Source organism: Acanthaster planci, linkage group LG02 (assembly GCF_054643075.1).
Source record: "Acanthaster planci isolate LZ-2023a linkage group LG02, COTS_SCS, whole genome shotgun sequence".
NCBI lineage: Eukaryota > Metazoa > Echinodermata > Asteroidea > Valvatida > Acanthasteridae > Acanthaster > Acanthaster planci.
The window spans coordinates 1,763,198-1,783,826 of record NC_141778.1 but is presented as its reverse complement, the minus strand read 5'-3'; the positions used below and the strand labels follow the sequence as shown (position 1 = coordinate 1,783,826).

Here is a 20,629-nt window from a genome sequence, read left to right as displayed (position 1 = left end):
ATGAGTAAATAAAAAGAGGACTTTTTCAGTTGAAACAAATTTCTTAATTAAGACGTGGTTTTGTACAATTTCACTGATGAACACGTAGTTGAAACTTTCTCCACACCCAAATCCTCAAATGGTACATCCTGTATGGTCGGTTTAGTCTCTATCACAGGCTGGTCCTCAACCATCACAATCTCGGCCTTGTTTGGCCTCCATATCTTATTTCTTCAGGTCTTTCCGGATTCTCTGAGGGCTGACAAATGTGGGATTGAAGAAAACGTTTATGTTGGAGTCGATCCCACATTACGAGAAGATATCTGAAAAAAACAGCCGTCACCAAGCTCAAGATTTGCATCTTTACTGAATCTGATCAAATTTTGATTTTTCTGGCTAGCATGTCCAATACTAGTTCCATGTAAGAAAAACGTAGTTTGGATAAGAATTATATCCTTGAAATTTTTGGAGCTTTTGTTTTGATTAACATTTTGTGCCCATTTATTCTTTGAATTTAAACTTCAAATTATCCTCAAGTGGCAAGATCCGCTGTTATTTGAATTTGTCCCAAAAATATCACTTTTGTTGCCCGTAACCAAAATGTAATGAATGGAGTTAAGCTAGATAAACTTTCATTTTATGAAAGCTGTCATGCTTTTCTGTTTTGCCGAATTGCTTTCTGAACAGTAAGATAGTTTTTAAAGATTCTCACATTTTCTTAAGCATCCGAGCCTGCATATATTATTTTAACCAGACAACCCTGATGCATCACTGCATGTCAAGGGTCAACCTCACATGTATTGAATCCAATCAAATGTGACTAATGTATGCATGCAAAATTTCAAACAGTACAGAAAACAGGTTCAATATTCTCCATTTGCTCCATTAGCTTGGTCATTTATTCAGTTTAGATTCAACTGTGCTATTTAAACTACTTTGTTGATGATTGACTGGTACAAATGATCACTCCAAATTCAAAATCGTTACCATTTTCAGCATCAACACAATGGAGAGCTTTCAAACTATGCTTCTGAATATATAACATTATTTGTTCTACATTACCTTCACACATCACAACACATCACAACACAATCCTGTGTAATTTGTCAAGTTCCTTCCTACTTTGAGGATGGAGTGTCTTTCAAGATTTAAATGTCATCTAAAAACTAATGGACGGACTGAAAAGCTGCCAAAAAAGGTATCTTAGTGTCTTCCAAAATATATTCAACTCACTCTACAGATAAAAATATGCCATGAGATGTATAATTACACATATCTTATAAAACACTTCCCCAAAATTAAACACACACTGATCAAAATTACTCTTTGAATTTTTACACCATTTAAATGACTTGGTTTTCAAACATATCACAACATATCAAAGTCTAAAAGGTGACTTCTCTGTGGATAAATTGAAAGATGCAGCCCACTAAAACACTGATCTGATAGTGAAAGACATAAACATTTGGGAATGAACTGTTTCCTTCCCATTCTAAGCATTCATCCCTTCAGCAAAATTCCAGCGAGCTTCAGGCTGAACCTTTATTCACAAAAACTCAACCATCAACTGATCTATATTAATCTTTAAAAATTAATAATAAAATTTATTAAAAATCCTCTCCGATAATCTTAAAAATAAAATCCTCAGAGCCTGTACAATAAACCTTCAAAAAAACATGAAAAATGACTTTAAGTATGTAGAGTTACTGACTGTAGGTCTTATCACTGCCAAAGTGAAATGTTACAGTTGGTAGATTCTTTACATGTACGATACAAGAACAGAAATTCCAAATTGTCTAATGTGAGACCAAAGTTAGTAATGCATATATGTTCATGTGGCTGCAATGGTCAATAATTTGAGAATGATTGTGGAACATAATTGGAGACAAAGCTGAGATTTGGAAAAAGACCCTTCATTTCATTGATGGGTGAAAGAGAAAACCCCTTTAGTCCCACAGAATCATTAAACACCTGTATCTCTAGATTTCTTGATGGTTTGTCTCTTGCTGAGTTGGTCTGTTAACTCATGCCCTGGATTCTTGCCCCAGATCCCTGCCCACACTCAGCCGTGATCCCCCACTGCCCCGTGACTGCAGCGACTCCCGTGACGCGAACCGCCCAGGCCCCGCCCCTGGGGAAGGTGGGATGTCCAGGAAGTCACGCGAGCCAAAGCCGCCTGTGGTCTTGGGCCTTTGGCGGGTGCGCAGGGTGTCGGTGGATCCCATCCTGTCCCATCCCACATTGGTTTGACCCGAGGGGCCCTTCTGTAGAGCTGTTCTCAGGTCCTTGTCTAGACCAACCACACCCATCTCTCCAAACACCTGTCACAGAGTACAGACAAAATGTGACTTAACCTAGAAAAATCAGTTGCAAGTAACTAGAATAGCTTTTAAGACACTGCCTTTTACAAGAATCTTGCACACTGCAAATCAAGGAGAACTCGTGACATTTTCCACCCATTTCTTAAGGATTCAAACTGAACAATACATCAAAACAAAGCACTAGCTTCGCTCTCTAATGCAAAGTAAAACTCGGCCTGTGAAAGAAAACAGACTTCATACATAAGATAGCGTCATCTAGTCTGCCAGTATTTGTATGTAATCATTCCCTAACAAGGAACAACTAGCATAGTTTTTATTCCTCCTACATATTAAACTTGTCAACTTGTTACAAGTTCATGAAGCTGTTACCAACAGTTGCAAACTTAACAGGACTGTTCAACAAAGAAAATATTGGCTTAACCCCTTCACGCCGGGATGCAGATAGAGCTGCTATAAAAATTGAGATCCTCAGCCCGCTTTTCAGCTATTATTCTCGGCCCACGCTTGAGTGAACACGGTAAAAGAAGGCAGACCCTGGCTCTTGTATAAATGGTCATTGGTCTTTGTGCGTAGCCCAGAAATGAAAAGACCGAATTGGCATCACAATCACCAGCTTCACAATAGTCCCCACTTTGAAAAGAGGCAACGGGATTGTGGAAGCTTGAGTAGAGCCACATGCCACCGAACAATAAGTCTTTTCACCACGTAATTCAAAGCGTGCACACGCAGGGCCACCAACCGAGAATCAGCGGTTTGGCGGGTGGCCTTCATGGCTAAGCGAGGCTGGAATTCTTGGAGTTGGCTTTCGGGAAGAAATTCCCGTCGTCAAGGGGTTAAGAAACCAGGTTACCAACCAAGGTGCCATGCAAAATATATCACAGGTGACTTATTTTACCCTTACATTTGCTTATTGCAACATTTTGATAAGTGGTGCTTTCTAGCTTAAGAGTTCCATGACATTGAGTATAAAATTTTGCTCAGTGCAAAAAAATTTTCTCAGCAAAAACATATTACAAGCCAGGAAGTCATGCAATTGCATTGCCTTCTAACTCATTCTCTGCTGATTTTGGTAAGAACCTAAATATCCAAAATACTTGGATGCCTTAAGAAATTTGGCCCAGATTTATAAATCTGATCTGCCTGCTGGTGTAAGACAATAGAGGGCGCCCTTACATACCTCTACTATGGCACCATCAGGCAGGCGCAAGAAGTGGCGATGGAGCTCCCTCAGTCCATCCAGGTGAAGTGTGTGGATGGACACATGGGTCGTGATCTCCTTCTTGGACTTGCCTTGCTTCTCTCCATCCAATCTCTCCTCATCCACCTGAGGCAAAAGACAACATAATGATACGCAACCATCGAGGTGAGAACATACACTGTACTTCTCTAAACTGAAGAAAGACTTGGAACTAGCCTTTGTTGAGAATATTCAGCAGCAAATTTGCTTTACAAAATGTCAAGCATAAGTATGATTGAGTTAATGTGGAATTAATAGGCCACAAACTTGTGGAACCTATGCTCCATATCCCATCTACTCGATATTTAACCCGATCCCTACCCCAAGCCACGACTCAGAGACAACTAACCCCTCCAGCTGTAATCCTCCAATCTCCTCCCTATCATCCCCTTAGCCCCACCATCCCCCTGACCCACCCCCATCCCACGACTCAGAGACAACTAACCCCTCCAGCGGTAATCCTCCAATCTCCTCCCTATCACCCCCTTAGCCCCACCATCCCCCTGACCCACCCCCTTCCCCCATCCCACGACTCAGAGACAACTTACCCCTCCAGCGGTAATCCTCCAATCTCCTCCCTATCATCCCCTTAGCCCCACCATCCCCCTGACCCATCCCCCATCCCTCGACTCAGAGACAACTTACCCCTCCAGCGGTAATCCTCCAATCTCCTCCCTATCACCCCTTAGCCCCACCATCCCCCTGACCCACCCCCATCCCCCATCCCACGACTCAGAGACAACTAACCCCTCCAGCGGTAATCCTCCAATCTCCTCCCTATCACCCCCTTAGCCCCACCATCCCCCTGACCCACCCCATCCCCCATCCCACGACTCAGAGACAACTAACCCTCCAGCGGTAATCCTCCAATCCCCTCCCTATCATCCCCTTAGCCCCACTATCCCCCTGACCCACCACCATCCCCCATCCCACGACTCAGAGACAACTAACCCCTCCAGCGGTAATCCTCCAATCTCCTCCCTATCATCCTCTTAGCCCCACCATCCCCCTGACCCACCCCCATCCCACGACTCAGAGACAACTAACCCCTCCAACGGTAATCCTCCAATCTCCTCCCTATCACCCCCTTAGCCCCACCATCCCCCTGACCCACCCCCATCCCCCATCCCACGACTCAGAGACAACTTACCCCTCCAGCGGTAATCCTCCAATCTCCTCCCTATCATCCCCTTAGCCCCACCATCCCCCTGACCCACCCCCATCCCCCATTCCACAACTCAGAGACAACTAACCCCTCCAGCGGTAATCCTCCAATCTCCTCCCTATCACCCCCTTAGCCCCACCATCCCCCTGACCCACCCCCATCCCCCATCCCACGACTCAGAGACAACTAACCCCTCCAGCGGTAATCCTCCAATCTCCTCCCTATCACTCCCTTAGCCCCACCATCCCCCTGACCCACCCCCTTCCCCCATCCCAAGACTCAGAGACAACTAACCCCTCCAGCGGTAATCCTCCAATCTCCTCCCTATCACCCCCTTAGCCCCACCATCCCCCTGACCCACCCCCTTCCCCCATCCCACGACTCAGAGACAACTTACCCCTCCAGCGGTAATCCTCCAATCTCCTCCCTATCATCCCCTTAGCGCCACCATCCCCCTGACCCATCCCCCATCCCCCGACTCAGAGACAACTTACCCCTCCAGCGGTAATCCTCCAATCTCCTCCCTATCACCCCCTTAGCCCCACCATCCCCCTGACCCACCCCCATCCCCCATCCCACGACTCAGAGACAACTAACCCCTCCAACGGTAATCCTCCAATCTCCTCCCTATCACCCCCTTAGCCCCACCATCCCCCTGACCCACCACCATCCCCCATCCCACGACTCAGAGACAACTAACCCCTCCAGAGGTAATCCTCCAATCTCCTCCCTATCATCCCCTTAGCCCCACCATCCCCCTGACAACTCACATCTTCCTCCTCCCAGATGTAGTCATACACAGCCACTTTCCGCCTCTCGCCTTCCTCACCACGCCACTGCTCCGCCTTCTTACAGATGTAGGCCAGCTCCTGGTTACTGATCTCCAGGTCATAAGGCAGGAAGAACTCCTCTTGCTTGGCATGGAGACGGTGGAAGATGTCCAACATCCGGCCGTTGTTATGAAGCCTGAACAAAATAAAATCTTCATGTTTTAATGCGCTTAAAAAGCCTAAACACAGTATATCTAACAGGTACTCAACCCAACAAATTTGACTCTATAAAGAGACTAACATGCCAACCCTTGAGAACATATAGACCTTTTTCACCCATGTGACTGGATTGCGCTAAATGTAAACAATACCACAACGTGTGGACCCCGTTGGCCACGGTGATCGTATATATTCCTATGGGCAGCTTCAACCACGTATAAGCGCATATGGGAATGCTGCATGCTTCACTAGTTTATCTTGAAGATTACCATCACAACACAGTGGTCCAGCATGATTGTGGCATCACAGGGAACAGGTCTATAGGTCACGCCCATAAATTGGGGGAAGCAGCACCTACTGATATACATGTATAACAATGTTTTATTCCATTTCTGAACTGATTTGAAGACAAGAAGCAACAAAGCAGCTGTAGCAACATACCTCAGGAAGTACATGTAGAAAATGACAATGGCCAAGAACATTAGGAACACGTAGATGGGGACTGTCAGGAGTATACCCATCAGACCGGTTCCATGTGTTTGCTGGAAGTGATAGTACAACTTAGCAGCATCTGCTATGGGCTCATCACCAGCTTCATAGTTGTAACGCTGCAGGAAGATTGAAGGAAAGTTCCAATACTCCAGTCAGTTTCAGAGTACCCAAAACCAAAAAAAAATCAGCTTTGTCTACTGAAACATGATAGGTATGGGGAGTCAGGTTGCAAACTGGTAGCTTACTCACTGTCCACTATCAGTCAGTGCGAGTACAAGTATTTCACCATCAGTATGGGTACTTCACCATGAGCATGAGTCAGATACTTCATGTGTAAGGATATGAGTACTTCCCCATCAGTATGGGTACTTCACCATGAGCATGAGTAAGACACGTCATGAGTAGGAATACGAGTACTTCATCATCAGTATGGGTACTTCACCATGAGCATGAGTAAGATACTTCATGAGTGAGGATACGAGTACTTCATCATCAGGATGGGTACTTCACCATGAGCATGAGTTAGATACGTCATGAGTAGGAATATGAGTACTTCATCATCAGTATGGGTACTTCACCATGAGCATGAGTAAGATACTTCATGAGTAGGAATATGAGTACTTCATCATCAGTATGGGTACTTCACCATGAGCATGAGTAAGATACGTCATGAGTAGGAATACAAGTACTTCATCATCAGTATGGGTACTTCACCATGAGAATGAGTAAGACACGTCATGAGTAGGAATACGAGTACTTCATCATCAGTATGGGTACTTCACCATGAGCATGAGTAAGATACTTCATGAGTAAGGATACGAGTACTTCACCATCAGTATGGGTACTTCACCATGAGCATGAGTAAGATACTTCATGAGTAGGAATATGAGTACTTCATCATCAGTATGGGTACTTCACCATGAGCATGAGTAAGATACTTCATGAGTGAGGATACAAGTACTTCATCATCAGTATGGGTACTTCACCATGAGCATGAGTTAGATACGTCATGAGTAGGAATATGAGTACTTCATCATCAGTATGGGTACTTCACCATGAGCATGAGTAAGATACTTCATGAGTAGGAATATGAGTACTTCATCATCAGTATGGGTACTTCACCATGAGCATGAGTAAGATACTTCATGAGTAGGAATACGAGTACTTCATCATCAGTATGGGTACTTATGGGTAGAAGATACTTGATGAGTACAAGTATGAGTTAGAGTACTTCATCACGAGTACAAGGAAGAAAAACTAGTGAAGTGCAAGAACTACAACACTAGCCTTCATGATCAAGTTTTAGAGGGAGACAAACCAAGATTTGCTAAAAAAAAAAAACAAAGTGCCTGGACTTACCCCGAGGGGTGCATCGACGATGGCAATCAGGATTGGGTCCAGAATGGCATGGAGGCCAAAGACAATGACCAGCTTGCAGAGCAGTGTGGGAAAGCTACCAGCCGCTTTCTGGCAGAGCCAGGCCGCGACGACCATTAGCACCAGAATGCCAATGTTGGTCAGTGGGCCTAGAATGACTACGGCCACTAGCTCTCGTGTGTGGAGGAGCGAGGATTGGTAGTTGAGATTGACACTGTATGGCAGAAACTCAAACCTAGACAGAAAAAGTAAAACAAAAAATCGTGATGAAATTCTACAATGCACATCTTGACATTCTCGTAGTTGAGTACCTCTCAAGTATCCTTCACTATTTTATACTAGATTTTACGCTTACACAATGTATTCTCAGCACGGTTCAAGAATGGTGACAAATTCACATGTTTGCTCCCCTTGGGATTCGAACCCATGACTTCCAGCTAACTGCTACAGATGTCTCAACCACTTGACCACACCCAGCTTGCTGCGATCGGATGGTTAGCTTGAATCCAAAGCAGCTGTAGGTACCACAAGTGGTCAATGATATTGATGTCTTAACCACTCGACCACCCAGCTTGCTGTGATGGGATGGTTAGCTTGAATCCAAAGCAGCTGTAGGTACCACAAGTGGTCAATGATATTGATGTCTTAACCACTCGACCACCCAGCTTGCTGTGATGGGATGGTTAGCTTGAATCCAAAGCAGCTGTAGGTACCACAAGTGGTCAATGATATTGATGTCTTAACCACTCGACCACCCAGCTTGCTGTGATGGGATGGTTAGCTTGAATATAAAGCAGCTGTAGGTACCACAAGTGGTCAATGATATTGATGTCTTAACCACTCGACCACCCAGCTTGCTGTGATGGGATGGTTAGCTTGAATCCAAAGCAGCTGTAGGTACCACAAGTGGTCAATGATATTGATGTCTTAACCACTCGACCACCCAGCTTGCTGTGATGGGATGGTTAGCTTGAATCCAAAGCAGCTGTAGGTACCACAAGTGGTCAATGATATTGATTGGCCCTTGCCTAATATCCCTAATGCAAAGCCAATTAATATCTTATTTTTCACTATAGTGTGACCAGTGCAAGTGCCCTCGGACAAGCACTGAGGATACAGTGTTTATAAATATATACGATGGGTAAGGGCAAAGCCAATGCATCTTGAAAAACTACATTCCTAACAGTGGATGAATGGGGATTAACAAAGAACGGAACTTATACCAGATATAACTTGAGGTTTACCACAAGGTTTTCTAAGGGTTTAATAGTGTTTTGTGAGGTCCCTCAGGGAAAAACCTTGATTATATAATTTTTCATTTTTCCCACATCTTCGTTACCGGCAGTTCATATATCTGCTCTGAGTTGAAGTGTACGCACCTCACTGACAAAAGTTTTCCAAGCGGGTTCTTGCACAAGTTTGGCGTACACGCAAAGACCATACATTCCACACTGAACTTGTTGCGCGTACTCAGCGTGCTCCATGTCAAACACGCATTAAACTTACGCACCTATGCAGTGAATGCTCACCAAAGGACTGTCAGTTTCATTTAAAAAACACCCTCTTTTGTTCCTGCTCGAAGTGGATAGCTTTTGGCTTGAGTAGCCATGAAATACTCATGAAATATGTGACTGGAACAGTTTTGAACAGCGCCCTCTTTTGTTCATTCACCATGGCATTACAGGGATGGCATATACTCACTTGCTGATGGGTATCCCCAGGATGCTGAGGTACCCCCACTGGCCCAGGTAGTGCATGTAGACACGGACGAAGAACAGCAGGCAGAGCAGGACGATGAGCGTCCAGAACTCGCGGGAACGCCACTGGGACAGGCCCAGCTCGGCAAAGAGCTGGCGGGAGACATACTGCACCTTCTCATGGCCAGCGCGGGCCAGGTGACCCTTGGTGGAGAACGGACGCCTAGAATGAGGGTGAGGGGGATGTGGAAATTGAAGAGTAAGAAACAAGATCATTATTCCTCATTCACATAACCCCAGAAGCGTTGGTAAGAGACTGAAAAATATGGTGCATCTTGGGTCAAATGATCACCTACCTAATCCCAACCAAACTGACACCAGAATCTGTCTTTTGGGTTTTTACAACCTGAAACTTTTTTACTAAGTACAGAAACAAATTTTCTAAACAATAACATGCAAGGTGGAATATAAAAGCATTTGTCTTGTTTCTGTATGTAAAAGCCAGCCTCATATTAACTTCCAGTTTGTTTAAATGCACAAAACACAATGCAACCGCATGGAGCGGCGCAGTTTGCCAGAAAATCATACAACAAAATCCCTTACATGACCATTGGGTACCTGATCATTGGGAAACTGGTACAGTGGAACATCACTATACCAAACACCGCTATACCAAACATTCAGCTGTACCGAGCATCGTCCTTGGCTCCCAATATTTTGTCCACAAAGCCTACCAAACATTATGCAGTTTCAAATCAACCAAGATTCGCTACAGCATGCATTAAAGATAAATCCTGTGAGCGGTAGCTTCATGACTCTTAGGATAAACTAATTATTAATTTTGTTACTCAAGATTTAATAAAAAACAAGAATTATAAACAGATACATTTCTAGAAACCTCAAACGTGAATGCAACAGCAAAACATCACGAAAACAGCGAATCATACTATCACAAGAGGGTACACTTCAGTTAGACAAGAGGGCGCTATTCAACAAGGCAACGGAAAGTTGGCATTTAATTTCGCTATACCGAACGACAGCTATACCGAACATTTAGCGTGGACCCCGTCACGTTCGTTATAGTGACGTTCCACTGTACCTAGTTCTAAATGGAACCCACAAAATGACACCCCTTATATATCTCTACCTTGGCACCCAACTGAATGATGGCAGTTAGCCAAGTAGTCTTGGGTTTAGTCATGACCTTGTGCCTGCAAGGGTTAGACTTACTGGACGGCAAAGGTGTGAGTGTCCAGTTCTTCTAGGTAGGTAAGTTTCTTCTTCCTCCGTTGGGGGCTTAGAAGTCCTGTCTTGGGTAGCATGGTGTAGAGGCGTCGCATGTAGTCAGTAGCGGGTGGGTTCATGTGGTGCTGGAATTCAGAAATCAAAAACAAATTGAAATTTTAATTTTAATTTAGACAGGATGTTTACTTTGACAAAAAAAAACCTGAAATCATGGTTTGTGGCCAATGATCAGAGGGTCAGTACCGTAAGTTGTGTCCCTAGGCAAGCCCCTTTACTTTCACTTGCCTCTCTCCACCTAGGAGTATAAGTGGGCGCTTGCATTAACTAAGGAGAAACTTGGAATGGACTGGCATCCCACCCAGGGGAAATAGAAAATATCTCAATCATTTCAGGCCAATGAAAACAAAACAAATGCGAACATGATGGGCTATATTTATTTATGACAGACTTTCCTTGCTACATTAGAAATCTCAGGGACTCACTTACCTTGTAGAACAAACCAGCCTCTCCTTTAACTGGCTCAAAGCCGTCCAGTTTCTGCAAGTATTCCTCATCCTCTGAATTCTCCTCATCCGAATCCAGGTGCATCTTGGCGTCCTTACTGAACAGTTTGCGGGAGCCAATGACCGTGGGTGGGGGCTGGGTGGTACCCCGATAGCGTAGGTCTGACAGCTTGTCTTCCAAGGCAGAAATTTTCTGTAGTATGAAGGTGGGATTTGGGGCAGTTCCAAGATTTCAGATTCATGTGGTTTTCAAAACTTTAAACATTAGTAACATTCAAACTGGTTCAGACAACTGACTGAGAATACGCTAATTTCAAAACAGTTGGAGACATTTTGTGGGTTTCTCAGTTGGGAAGGTGTTCTAAATTGGGAATTGCCTGTTTCAGCAAGGAATGAAGCAGTACTTATGCTTGTCAATGTGATTTTCTGCAACATGGGATGTTCTGAAAAGAACAGGAAATTTCCAACTTTTGGAGACACTCTGGACATGGGAGGAAAGAGAACAGCGCCCTCAACAGTCAATGCATTATAGCAACGAGGAACTATCTTCCTACCTGTTTGATATCCTGGTCATTGTTCAAGCTGGCCCTACTACCGGCTCTGGGTACTGTCTCGTTCATCTGCTCAGAGCCTGCTTTGTCGGCTGAGTCGCCAGTCTTGTCGGAGCTGCCTGCTTGCAAGCTGGCCTGTGAACCCTTTCCAATGGAGTTGCTCAAATCCCCTGACATGCAGAAAAATATATCTTCAGCGTCATGCACTGTAACTCCTGAAATAACATGTGCACCTTTGGAAGGTCATCCCAAGGCCAGTAACAACGCCTTTTACAAGGCAAGTCTTAAGTAGCTGGGTGCAAATGGAAATGGCAAAGGAAATTGATTTGTAATGGACTCCATTACAGCCTTACTCCACACGCTCAGTGTTTCTTCAATAACAACGATCCAAATAATGACAAGACAAGCACTCCGCTCCCTGAGTTCTATGACTGTGCAATGAATCACCCACCTGAATTGGAGACCACCTCAGCGGTGGAACCCATGATGGGCTCGTCTCCATCGATTGCCTCCTCTGCTGTCCTGGTGCGATCAGGGTAGCTCAGCAAGTTGGAGGAGAATTGAAGCTCCACCTCGTATTCCTTGTGACCAGCAATGTACCTTTACAGCAAACGAGGGGGGGGGAGTTTGGTTATTACATTAATTGGAGTGATTCATGACACCAAGAACCTGCCAATGGTGGACCAAAACCTGCTTTACTAGTGGTGCTCCATGAAAGACGCTAAATATTGTAAAATGGTATTTATCTTCTACTCAGGAATGAGGTTTTTGCAGTTTGTTTGAATGGATTTATATATGATGGCTTCTTTGTTTGAAAGCACAATTACTAAGATGGATTTATAAATGAGTAGCAATATTTTCTGTTTGCATGGCTTCACCATGCATTTAATTTCCTCGGTTAAATAATGAAGGATGAAAGGTTACCTGTGGTTCAAATCAGATGCTGATAATTGGGAGCAAGTATTTACATAATAATTTACATAATTTGATAAAGCTCACCTGGGCAGCTTGACCACCTCAAAGTACAAGTTGCTGAGCCAGTGGTCAATATCGGATGCCATCAGCTTCTCAACGGTCTCATGGCGGTCAATCCGTGGATCAGCTTCACCTCGCAGCATGGGAGTGACATACCTGACAAACAAACACACCAAAATGTAAACAATTTAACTGGAGCAACAAATAATTTCTAACCTCTGGCCAAATATGAAAGTACCTCCCTCTCACTTGAACAGTGAAGATTAAAATTAATCTCCAGAAAGATTTGAATGGAGTAGCGAAGCCAAGGTTTGGAAAATGACCCTGCTGCCTTTGTTCTTCAGTACTCACTTCCCTTGGATGATGTTAAACTGGCCATCACAGATGGGGAACACACCCCAGGCGACCACTTTGTCCACGGGGAGGAGAGAGCCACGAATCAGGAAAAGTTCAAACTGGAGTATCATACCAGGACGGATGCTAGGCTTGGATGGGCAGACTGTGAAGACGCTCTGGTCAATCTAAGCCATATACATCAAAGAAAATCTGTCAGTCTTTTGCTAATCTGTCTAGTCTGAAATTTCCAATTAATTTTGTAGAGCCCTTCATGCTGGATGATGTGTAAACAGGTAAGGATATCCTGTGTCATAACATGCATGTTTGAACATGTTCCAGTGATTTCTGCACACAGTGCTGGGTGACATCTATACTCATCAATTAGCTGTGGGCAACATCTCCAGGCACTGTGGCAATTATCGCTTGGTGACATGAATGTCTACCTTCGGTCAGCATTTGTAAAGGCCAACTTTAAAGAGGACTATCTTATACATCTGAAAAGTTGGTATTTTCAGCCGTAAATAATACGATGCCTGGGACAAGTTCAAGTGGTTACGGAATATGCCTATGCAGCACTGCAATAATTCAACTCGGCGTCAACAACCATTGGAATTAAATTTACGAGAGAGTTTGTTTTTCAAAATACCTTGATCTCAACATTGTGGAACCGCCCCTCGTGATTCATGGGGAGAGTGGCTCCGCCCCATTCCTGGCCCCGCAGATTGGACCAGCGCAGGACGTGCCCACCGATACGGTCATAGAGTGAGACCATCAGCACGTAGCGTCCGGCTACAGTTAGAATCAAAAGAATAGCAATTAGCTCATTTGATGAACTTTGATCCAACGAGTTATAGCAGAAGTGATTTGGACCCACATTAACCTACCTGGGAGCTTGTCTTTGACCCCACGGAGACATTTCAACTTGATCTGGATTGGCTGTGGTGCTCGGTTCCAGTCTACCTTCCAACGACGACCTTTTGACCCGCCATACTGCCCATCCGCCATCATGAGATCTCCATACATTGTCTGTTAAAAACACCAAGCAGAAAAAGTGTACAGTAGCTGAGCCCTACAATCCATACGTGCATCAGGTTCACAAACTGTGGACGAAAGTTGATGATACAAATCAATTATCAATTGTAACTGTGTACGAAAGTTGATGATACAAATCAATTATCAATTGTAACTGTGTACGAAAGTTGATGATACGAATCAATTATCAATTGTAACTGTGTACGAAAGTTGATGATACAAATCAATTATCAATTGTAACTGTGTACGAAAGTTGATGATACAAATCAATTATCAATTGTAACTGTGTACGAAAGTTGATGATACGAATCAATTATCAATTGTAACTGTGTACGAAAGTTGATGATACGAATCAATTATCAATTGTAACTGTGAACGAAAGTTGATGATACAAATCAATTATCAATTGTAACTGTGTACGAAAGTTGATGATACAAATCAATTATCAATTGTAACTGTGTACAAAAGTTGATGATACAAATCATTTATGTCCTAATATCAAAGCAATGGATTTTACTTCTTTTTAGTGCCAAACCCTTGAGAGTTTGTAACCTGGTGACTTTATCACATTTTCTCAGGATTTTAACGATCATGTTTGACCTTTTTTGTGAAATTGTCAAATTTCTGAATTTAGGGTGTCTTTAAAACTTCTGATTTTCACTCACAGCATATAAAAAATGTTTCCATCATCTTTTGCGTTAATCATTAAAGGACTGCTTGTCCAATTTGACAGGAACTTTGTACACACACAAAGCATGGATGTCTGTACATGCTTGCTAAATTTCAATAGCAATGTCACTGTATTGCATGCATCACCTACAAAGCAATTTAAGAGAAACTTCATTCAAAACAATCAAACTTGTCCTTTGCAACAGAAATCAAAGTCTTGTACCTTGACTTCCCCTTTCCTGATCTGCAATGATCGCAGAAGCTGGTTTTCTGCCTTTCTGAAGGTCTTATGCAGCTGGTCTTGAAGCAGGCGCTCTTTCTGTAAGTTTAGTTGCTGTCAGATGAGAGCAGACACATCAAGGATGATACAGAATTCTCTGAGACTTCTCACTGTCATTCTTAGGTACTTCATGAAAATTTTTCACAACTCGTCAAAGGTACTTTGACAAGCACTTTCACTATCAGTGAATAAGAAATGACAAAAAGGTATCGCACTTCATGTCAATAACAACAGCTTTTTGCTGAGACTGCTATTGGAATGTACTGTGAAAATTTCTGATCACTTGTGGAGAAATTGGAAGCACTTGGAAAGTCCAAAACACCCAATATGCAAAATTCACATAAATATATACTTCAAAATAACCCCCATGCCAACCAGTTTCTATTTTTGACATCTTACCTCCCTGCGAGACAGAGCTTTACGTTTCTCCTTCATTATCTTGGTCACATGACCTTTGGCCTTTTCTTCTCGAAGAAGGATGTCCTCCTGGTGTCTGCGAGCCAAGATGGCTTCCTGCTGCTGGAATGCAATGTGCTCATCTCGAAGTCGTCGCTCCTCTTCCTGAGATACAAAAGAAATACTAAATTGGACACTCTGGCGCTATTACTAAAATGGCTGTGGCAACAGAAAGCTTCAACAAAATTAACTACTGGAGTACGGTTGAGTAATATGTACAGTAAAGGAGTCCCCGTAGTTCTCCATACATTTAGTCAGGCACTCTTTGTCAGATGACGTCATTTCTGCATTATACATTTACATCTGGGAACTAGACAAACGAGGTTGTCTTATGCCCTCTGTACATGTACAAGCTGAAAATGCATTTCCAGAAAAAAAAGTGAGGGGAAAAAACAAGCCGAGTCACCACACTCCTTTCGGAGCCAGCTCCAGACCAGAAACCAAAGACTTTTTTTGGCCTTAAAATAACATCTTGTTAATTTCCGTATGATACCTGGACTTCTTCCAGTGAGATGTTGCCAATCATCAACACGTCGTCCCTGATGGTATCATCAAACTGACTGATGTAAGGATCAATCTCTTCTTCTTCCATCTCCTGACGAAGCACTGAGATCTTCTTGTAGTTAGGCTCATGTTCCGGCCGTTGGAAGAAGGATGGGGGCGGAGCCTCCGCCTCCAAATCTGACTCCCCGCCATCTAGGGTGTTCATGAGCTTGTACAGGTCAGGCAGATCACTTCGCTCCGGAGGTTCTGTGTGGAAATAAAATATCACTTTCAAAGCCATCATTAAGCCTGACTAGAAAAAAGTTGCGAATCACACATGAAAAATGCAATCTGCAAAATCTTCTAAGGCAAACTTTGGAAAAGAGCAATTTGATGAGCAAATACAGGTTACCAACTCTAATGCAGTGTAACTCTACACTGTGTGTAACTGGTGCTCAGCTAATTTTGGCTTAGCAGGTAAATTTGCTTAGAGGTACTGTGACTTACTTGCTCTCCTAAATTGGCTAACATGATAGGACATTTTCTGAAATCAATTTTGGTTACTGCTTTTGTTAATTCATCCAAATGAGATGTCTTATCTTTCTCATGTACCATATTGATATTCCTCGTCAGACAGGTAGTCTATGCCCATCTCCCGTGGGTCAATGTTGTCAAAGTCTCGGCTGCCGAGGTCCAAAGTGCGAGGGGCCGGTTTAAAGATTGGCTCTTCGTCTTCTTGTTCAGGAAGTTGGGGAGGGGAAGGGGTCCTTACCCCCATATCATCATCTGAGACAGCACAAGAAATGAACACTGATGGTTGAAAATGATACTTTACAGAATGCAAGCAAAGGTGCATCAACTGCAAACGTAACCCTAGAAATGCAAAAACCTTCCAACTTATGAAATGAAGGAATTCATAAAATGACGACATCTGATGATCTCATCATAATGATGTCATCATGATGATATTCTTCTAGGACCATCTTTGCAACAGGGTTTTTGCTTGGTTAAGGTTGGATCAAGGTGTAAGCTTGCAAAGTGGCTAAAGTCCTGCACAGAAAAAACTTTGTAAAAAGTCAGTGGGCTTTTGCAATGAAGAATATGAATAACAAAGTTATGGAAGAAAAAAATCTGAATAAAAAAAAGTGTCTTTTGCAAAATATTGTGGAAAAGCCAAAAAATAGATAGAAAAATACCACAGATATTTCTGACATTTTTATCCTCACAAAATTATCACCACATGTGTAATAATTCTGCAGAGTCCTTGAAGATGTTGATTAGGCTTTGCACGAGGGAGGTTTTAATTTCACTCGAAGTGAAAGGCAGACTCTTAAGGGAGCTAAAAACCAAACAGCACTAACTTTGTTGGTGTGATATTGTAACTTCAACTATGCCCACGTACCTGTTGTGGCAGCGGAACCATTGGCAAGAGCAAAAGTGGTAATTTAGCCCATGGATGCCCATCATCATTAGGCATGGTAGCCATGGTCATTAAATGAATATTTCAACTCGTCAAACTGTCTCAGAAACTAATCTGCATCCCAACTTACTAATCTTACTAATCCCTAAGAAACCAGTTGGCAACCCAAAGATAACAATGTGTCTCCATGCCACTCCCTCGTCCCTGTTTCAGCTGGTTGATTTCTAGACATTACTGTTTCTAAATTCTGCTGTAAGTACATGTAAGTTTTCTAGCAATGTTCATCACTAGCATGAAAGACTGTGCTTTCTACAGAAGTGAGTGGGTCTCACCAATGAGAATATTCTTAACTGCACATTTACATGTGACAGTCTAGGCCAGTTATGAATTCACAAATTGTGCACACTTGAAGTTAACAGAGCTTTTTGTCAATATCTGTGAAGGATTGTACACTGCACGGTTAGATACACTTCAAGGTCAGTTAACACTTTAAGAAGTTCTCCAAACTTGGAAGGTCCGCTGACTGATATTATGAAACACTCTTCTACTTCTTTGAGGACAACCCAAAAGCATTTTCAATCAGGGCTACGGTTGTCTATATGCAATATACTACAGTACTTGACAATGACTGACGTAGTATAGTCAATTACATGTATCTGACACCAGCCAACTCTAATGCAGTGTAACTCTACACTGTGTGTAACTGGTGCTCAGCTAATTTTGGCATAGCAGGTAAATTTGCTTAGAGGTACTGTGACTTACTTGCTCTCCTAAATTGGCTAACATGATAGGACATTTTCTGAAATCAATTTTGGTTACTGCTTTTGTTAATTCATCCAAATGAGATGACTTATATTGAGATGACTTATATTATAATGCAGAGACTTTGACAATGAATTGAATGGTTTTAAGTACTGATAATGTATGAGCTTAATGTTAGATTTAGGTACATTTGATGTGAGTGCTTACAGAGTTAGAAGATTGGAGCCCTGTATCTTGTAAGTACAATAACAAAGCATTACACTACAATTACAATGTAGATGTTCAATCAGAACTTCAAGCTTTTCTGCACTCCTGAAGTTTCAAGAAACATGAACTTGTCACATATGCGTATGCTGCGAGACGTGAAGTTAAAAAAAACATGGGATTAGACAAAAAATATTACAGTCGACAAAAAAAATCACAGGATGATGTCATCATGATGTCACAACAGGGGACACATGCTTTGCAAAGTTCCCCTTTACAAACAAAAGTATCAACTGAATTTGATTTTCTAAACAGGCACTTAAAATAAAAGAGTAAACATTCAAAAATTAATACAAATTCCAATGATGTCATTAGGACGTCATGTCAAAGATTTGAGATTAGTTTCCACTTACCATGTGATTTCACTTTGATGGGACCTTGATTAGTATGTAAATCAAAATCTGATCTTTTAAACAACTCATGAATGTATTTGTACTATCCACAGTCTTGCAAAAGGAATTTTGAAAATACATTTACCTTTTGTTTGAAAGATAAGGCAAAGAGGCATGTTAGAATACAATGCTATCAATTTGAGACCCAAAACATGCAAAATAAAACTTTGCCATCTTTTAATTGCACTCTAAAGATATAACTTGTGTTTGAAAATTATTGTTTCAATGTAAGTGAATTTGAAAAACGAATGACTGTTTTCATTTATTTTGTTTTTACACTAAAGACATGATTTTTTACAGCTCGACTGATGAACACAAACCTTTGGCTGGAGATGGAACTCTCTCCACATCCCCATCCTCAAGTGGTACATCCTGTTCTGTCGATGTGGCCTCCACTCCAGGCTGGTCCTCAATCGTTATCACAGTCTCGGCCTTAGCCTCCAATGCAGGCTCAATCGATGGACCATCTTCAGGTGTTGGTTGCAAGGGCTTCTCAGGGGAGACACCGATTGGTTCTGGTGATGGAGACTTGGGCTTTGTTTCAGGAACTGTACAATTAAAGACAATCATTTTTAAATGAACTATACATAGACAAAATTCCTAGTTACATATTTCTGAGAATGAATTCATTTTTGGAGGCCATCCTGTTTCACAGATGGTCACCTTACAAGATGAATAATTACATTGTACTTTTCAAGTTATCAGAATAATTTTTAGCACTTGTTCTTTACTGATCAGTAATCAAAATATTTGGATATTACGGCATCTTTTAGGGGTGAAAAGTGAAAGATAGCTACTACTTTCAGAGACTTACCATCCTACTGGTAAAAGTGCCAAAAGATGAGTCTTGAAACCAAAGAATCTTGGATGAAAAAAATGGCAGTCAGGCCAAACTCGACTTTTAATTTTCACTGTACATTAACTAAACCCTGAGAAGAAAGTAACAAAGTTCATTTCCAAATTGATTCCCAGTTGAACAAAATTGAAAAAAAAAGACCAAAGGTGAGGACGGTCAGAGCATCCTGGCCGAAACATTTAGTTACTACTCACCGGTTCTTCTCAGAACCACACTTCCTCTGAAAAGATGCAAAGCTTCAAAGTTCAAATCTAACTTATTGGCCATGTAATTTTGCTAAGGTTCCTTGAAAGTTAGCAAACTCTCTTCACACTCACTAGGAATGTCAGTCACTCCCTGGTCCCCAGCAGACAGCTCCTTCTCGGTCACTTCTCGCCGTTTTTTCTTCCCACCTTTAGCCTTTCCCTTCTTCCCTTTTTTCCTAGGAGCAGGATCTTCCTCCATGATGTGTGGGATGTGTCTTTGTTGTCCACTTCAGAGTCTAACAACTGCAAAGAATAACTGAAAAGTGTAAGCCCCTACGCTAATGCACCTACCAATTTTTACTAGTACTTAGGCCTAGTACTACTACTAGGGAGGCCTTGGCGTAGGGCCTACGAACCCAACTGATGTAGGCCATAGTACGGTGTGGAAGTACGATCATACATGCATAGGGTCCAATAGGCCTACTGCTGAAAATTCAAAGCAGTGGATATTTGACCAGTTTTTGGTTCTGATATGATTTTGATGCTGTACCAACATGGCAACTGAACAAGCTTATCAAGTGTGTTTTTGGGATCGGCCTGCTTAAAAATGAAGAAGACTGATCCCGCGTATCCCCCACGCCGTTCTGTGCGCAGGCCAATTTTCATCACACCATCATTTATTATATATCCTGATACAAACTCCTCAAACACAACCATGAACATTCCTAACATGTATCAGTTTGCAAAAGCCTTCACAAATTACAAATTTTCGATACGAAAGTCGAAATATTCCACGTTAAAAACCGCACACAACTTACGACGTCAAACTTTTCACATCTATCCTAGGGCCGCCATATTGTATTGAGTATCCCAGTGAACAGTGACGTCAATGCTAATGAGGAGGACAGAAAAGTTTGCAAGTTCGGCAGCGCTGCATGTGATTCGAAGCTCAGAAGGTCCACA

The 20,629-nt window shown here is 42.5% G+C and overlaps 1 protein-coding gene across 2 annotated transcripts; it reads right to left on the bottom strand.

The window, feature by feature from the left end:
• Positions 1 to 841: 841 nt before the first annotated feature.
• Positions 842 to 20,628, bottom strand: LOC110985071 (uncharacterized). Of its 2 annotated transcripts, none has more exons than XM_022245801.2 (21): positions 20,485 to 20,628; positions 19,799 to 19,969; positions 18,946 to 19,173; positions 16,400 to 16,573; positions 15,798 to 16,054; positions 15,248 to 15,409; positions 14,792 to 14,902; positions 13,752 to 13,893; positions 13,514 to 13,656; positions 12,883 to 13,052; positions 12,556 to 12,687; positions 12,008 to 12,156; positions 11,560 to 11,726; positions 10,989 to 11,198; positions 10,488 to 10,627; positions 9,262 to 9,480; positions 7,543 to 7,795; positions 6,133 to 6,299; positions 5,473 to 5,668; positions 3,478 to 3,624; positions 842 to 2,300 (listed from the first exon to the last, which is right to left on the bottom strand). In XM_022245801.2, exons 2-21 carry the CDS (start codon positions 19,923 to 19,925, stop codon positions 2,004 to 2,006), a joined length of 3,591 nt encoding a protein of 1,196 aa, XP_022101493.2. In that variant the 5' UTR covers positions 19,926 to 19,969; positions 20,485 to 20,628; the 3' UTR covers positions 842 to 2,003. The 2 variants fall into 2 exon arrangements, with proteins under 2 accessions (XP_022101493.2, XP_086989217.1); XM_087133091.1 differs by having other exon boundaries at positions 20,476 to 20,597.
• Between the last annotated feature and the right edge of the window lies 1 nt (position 20,629).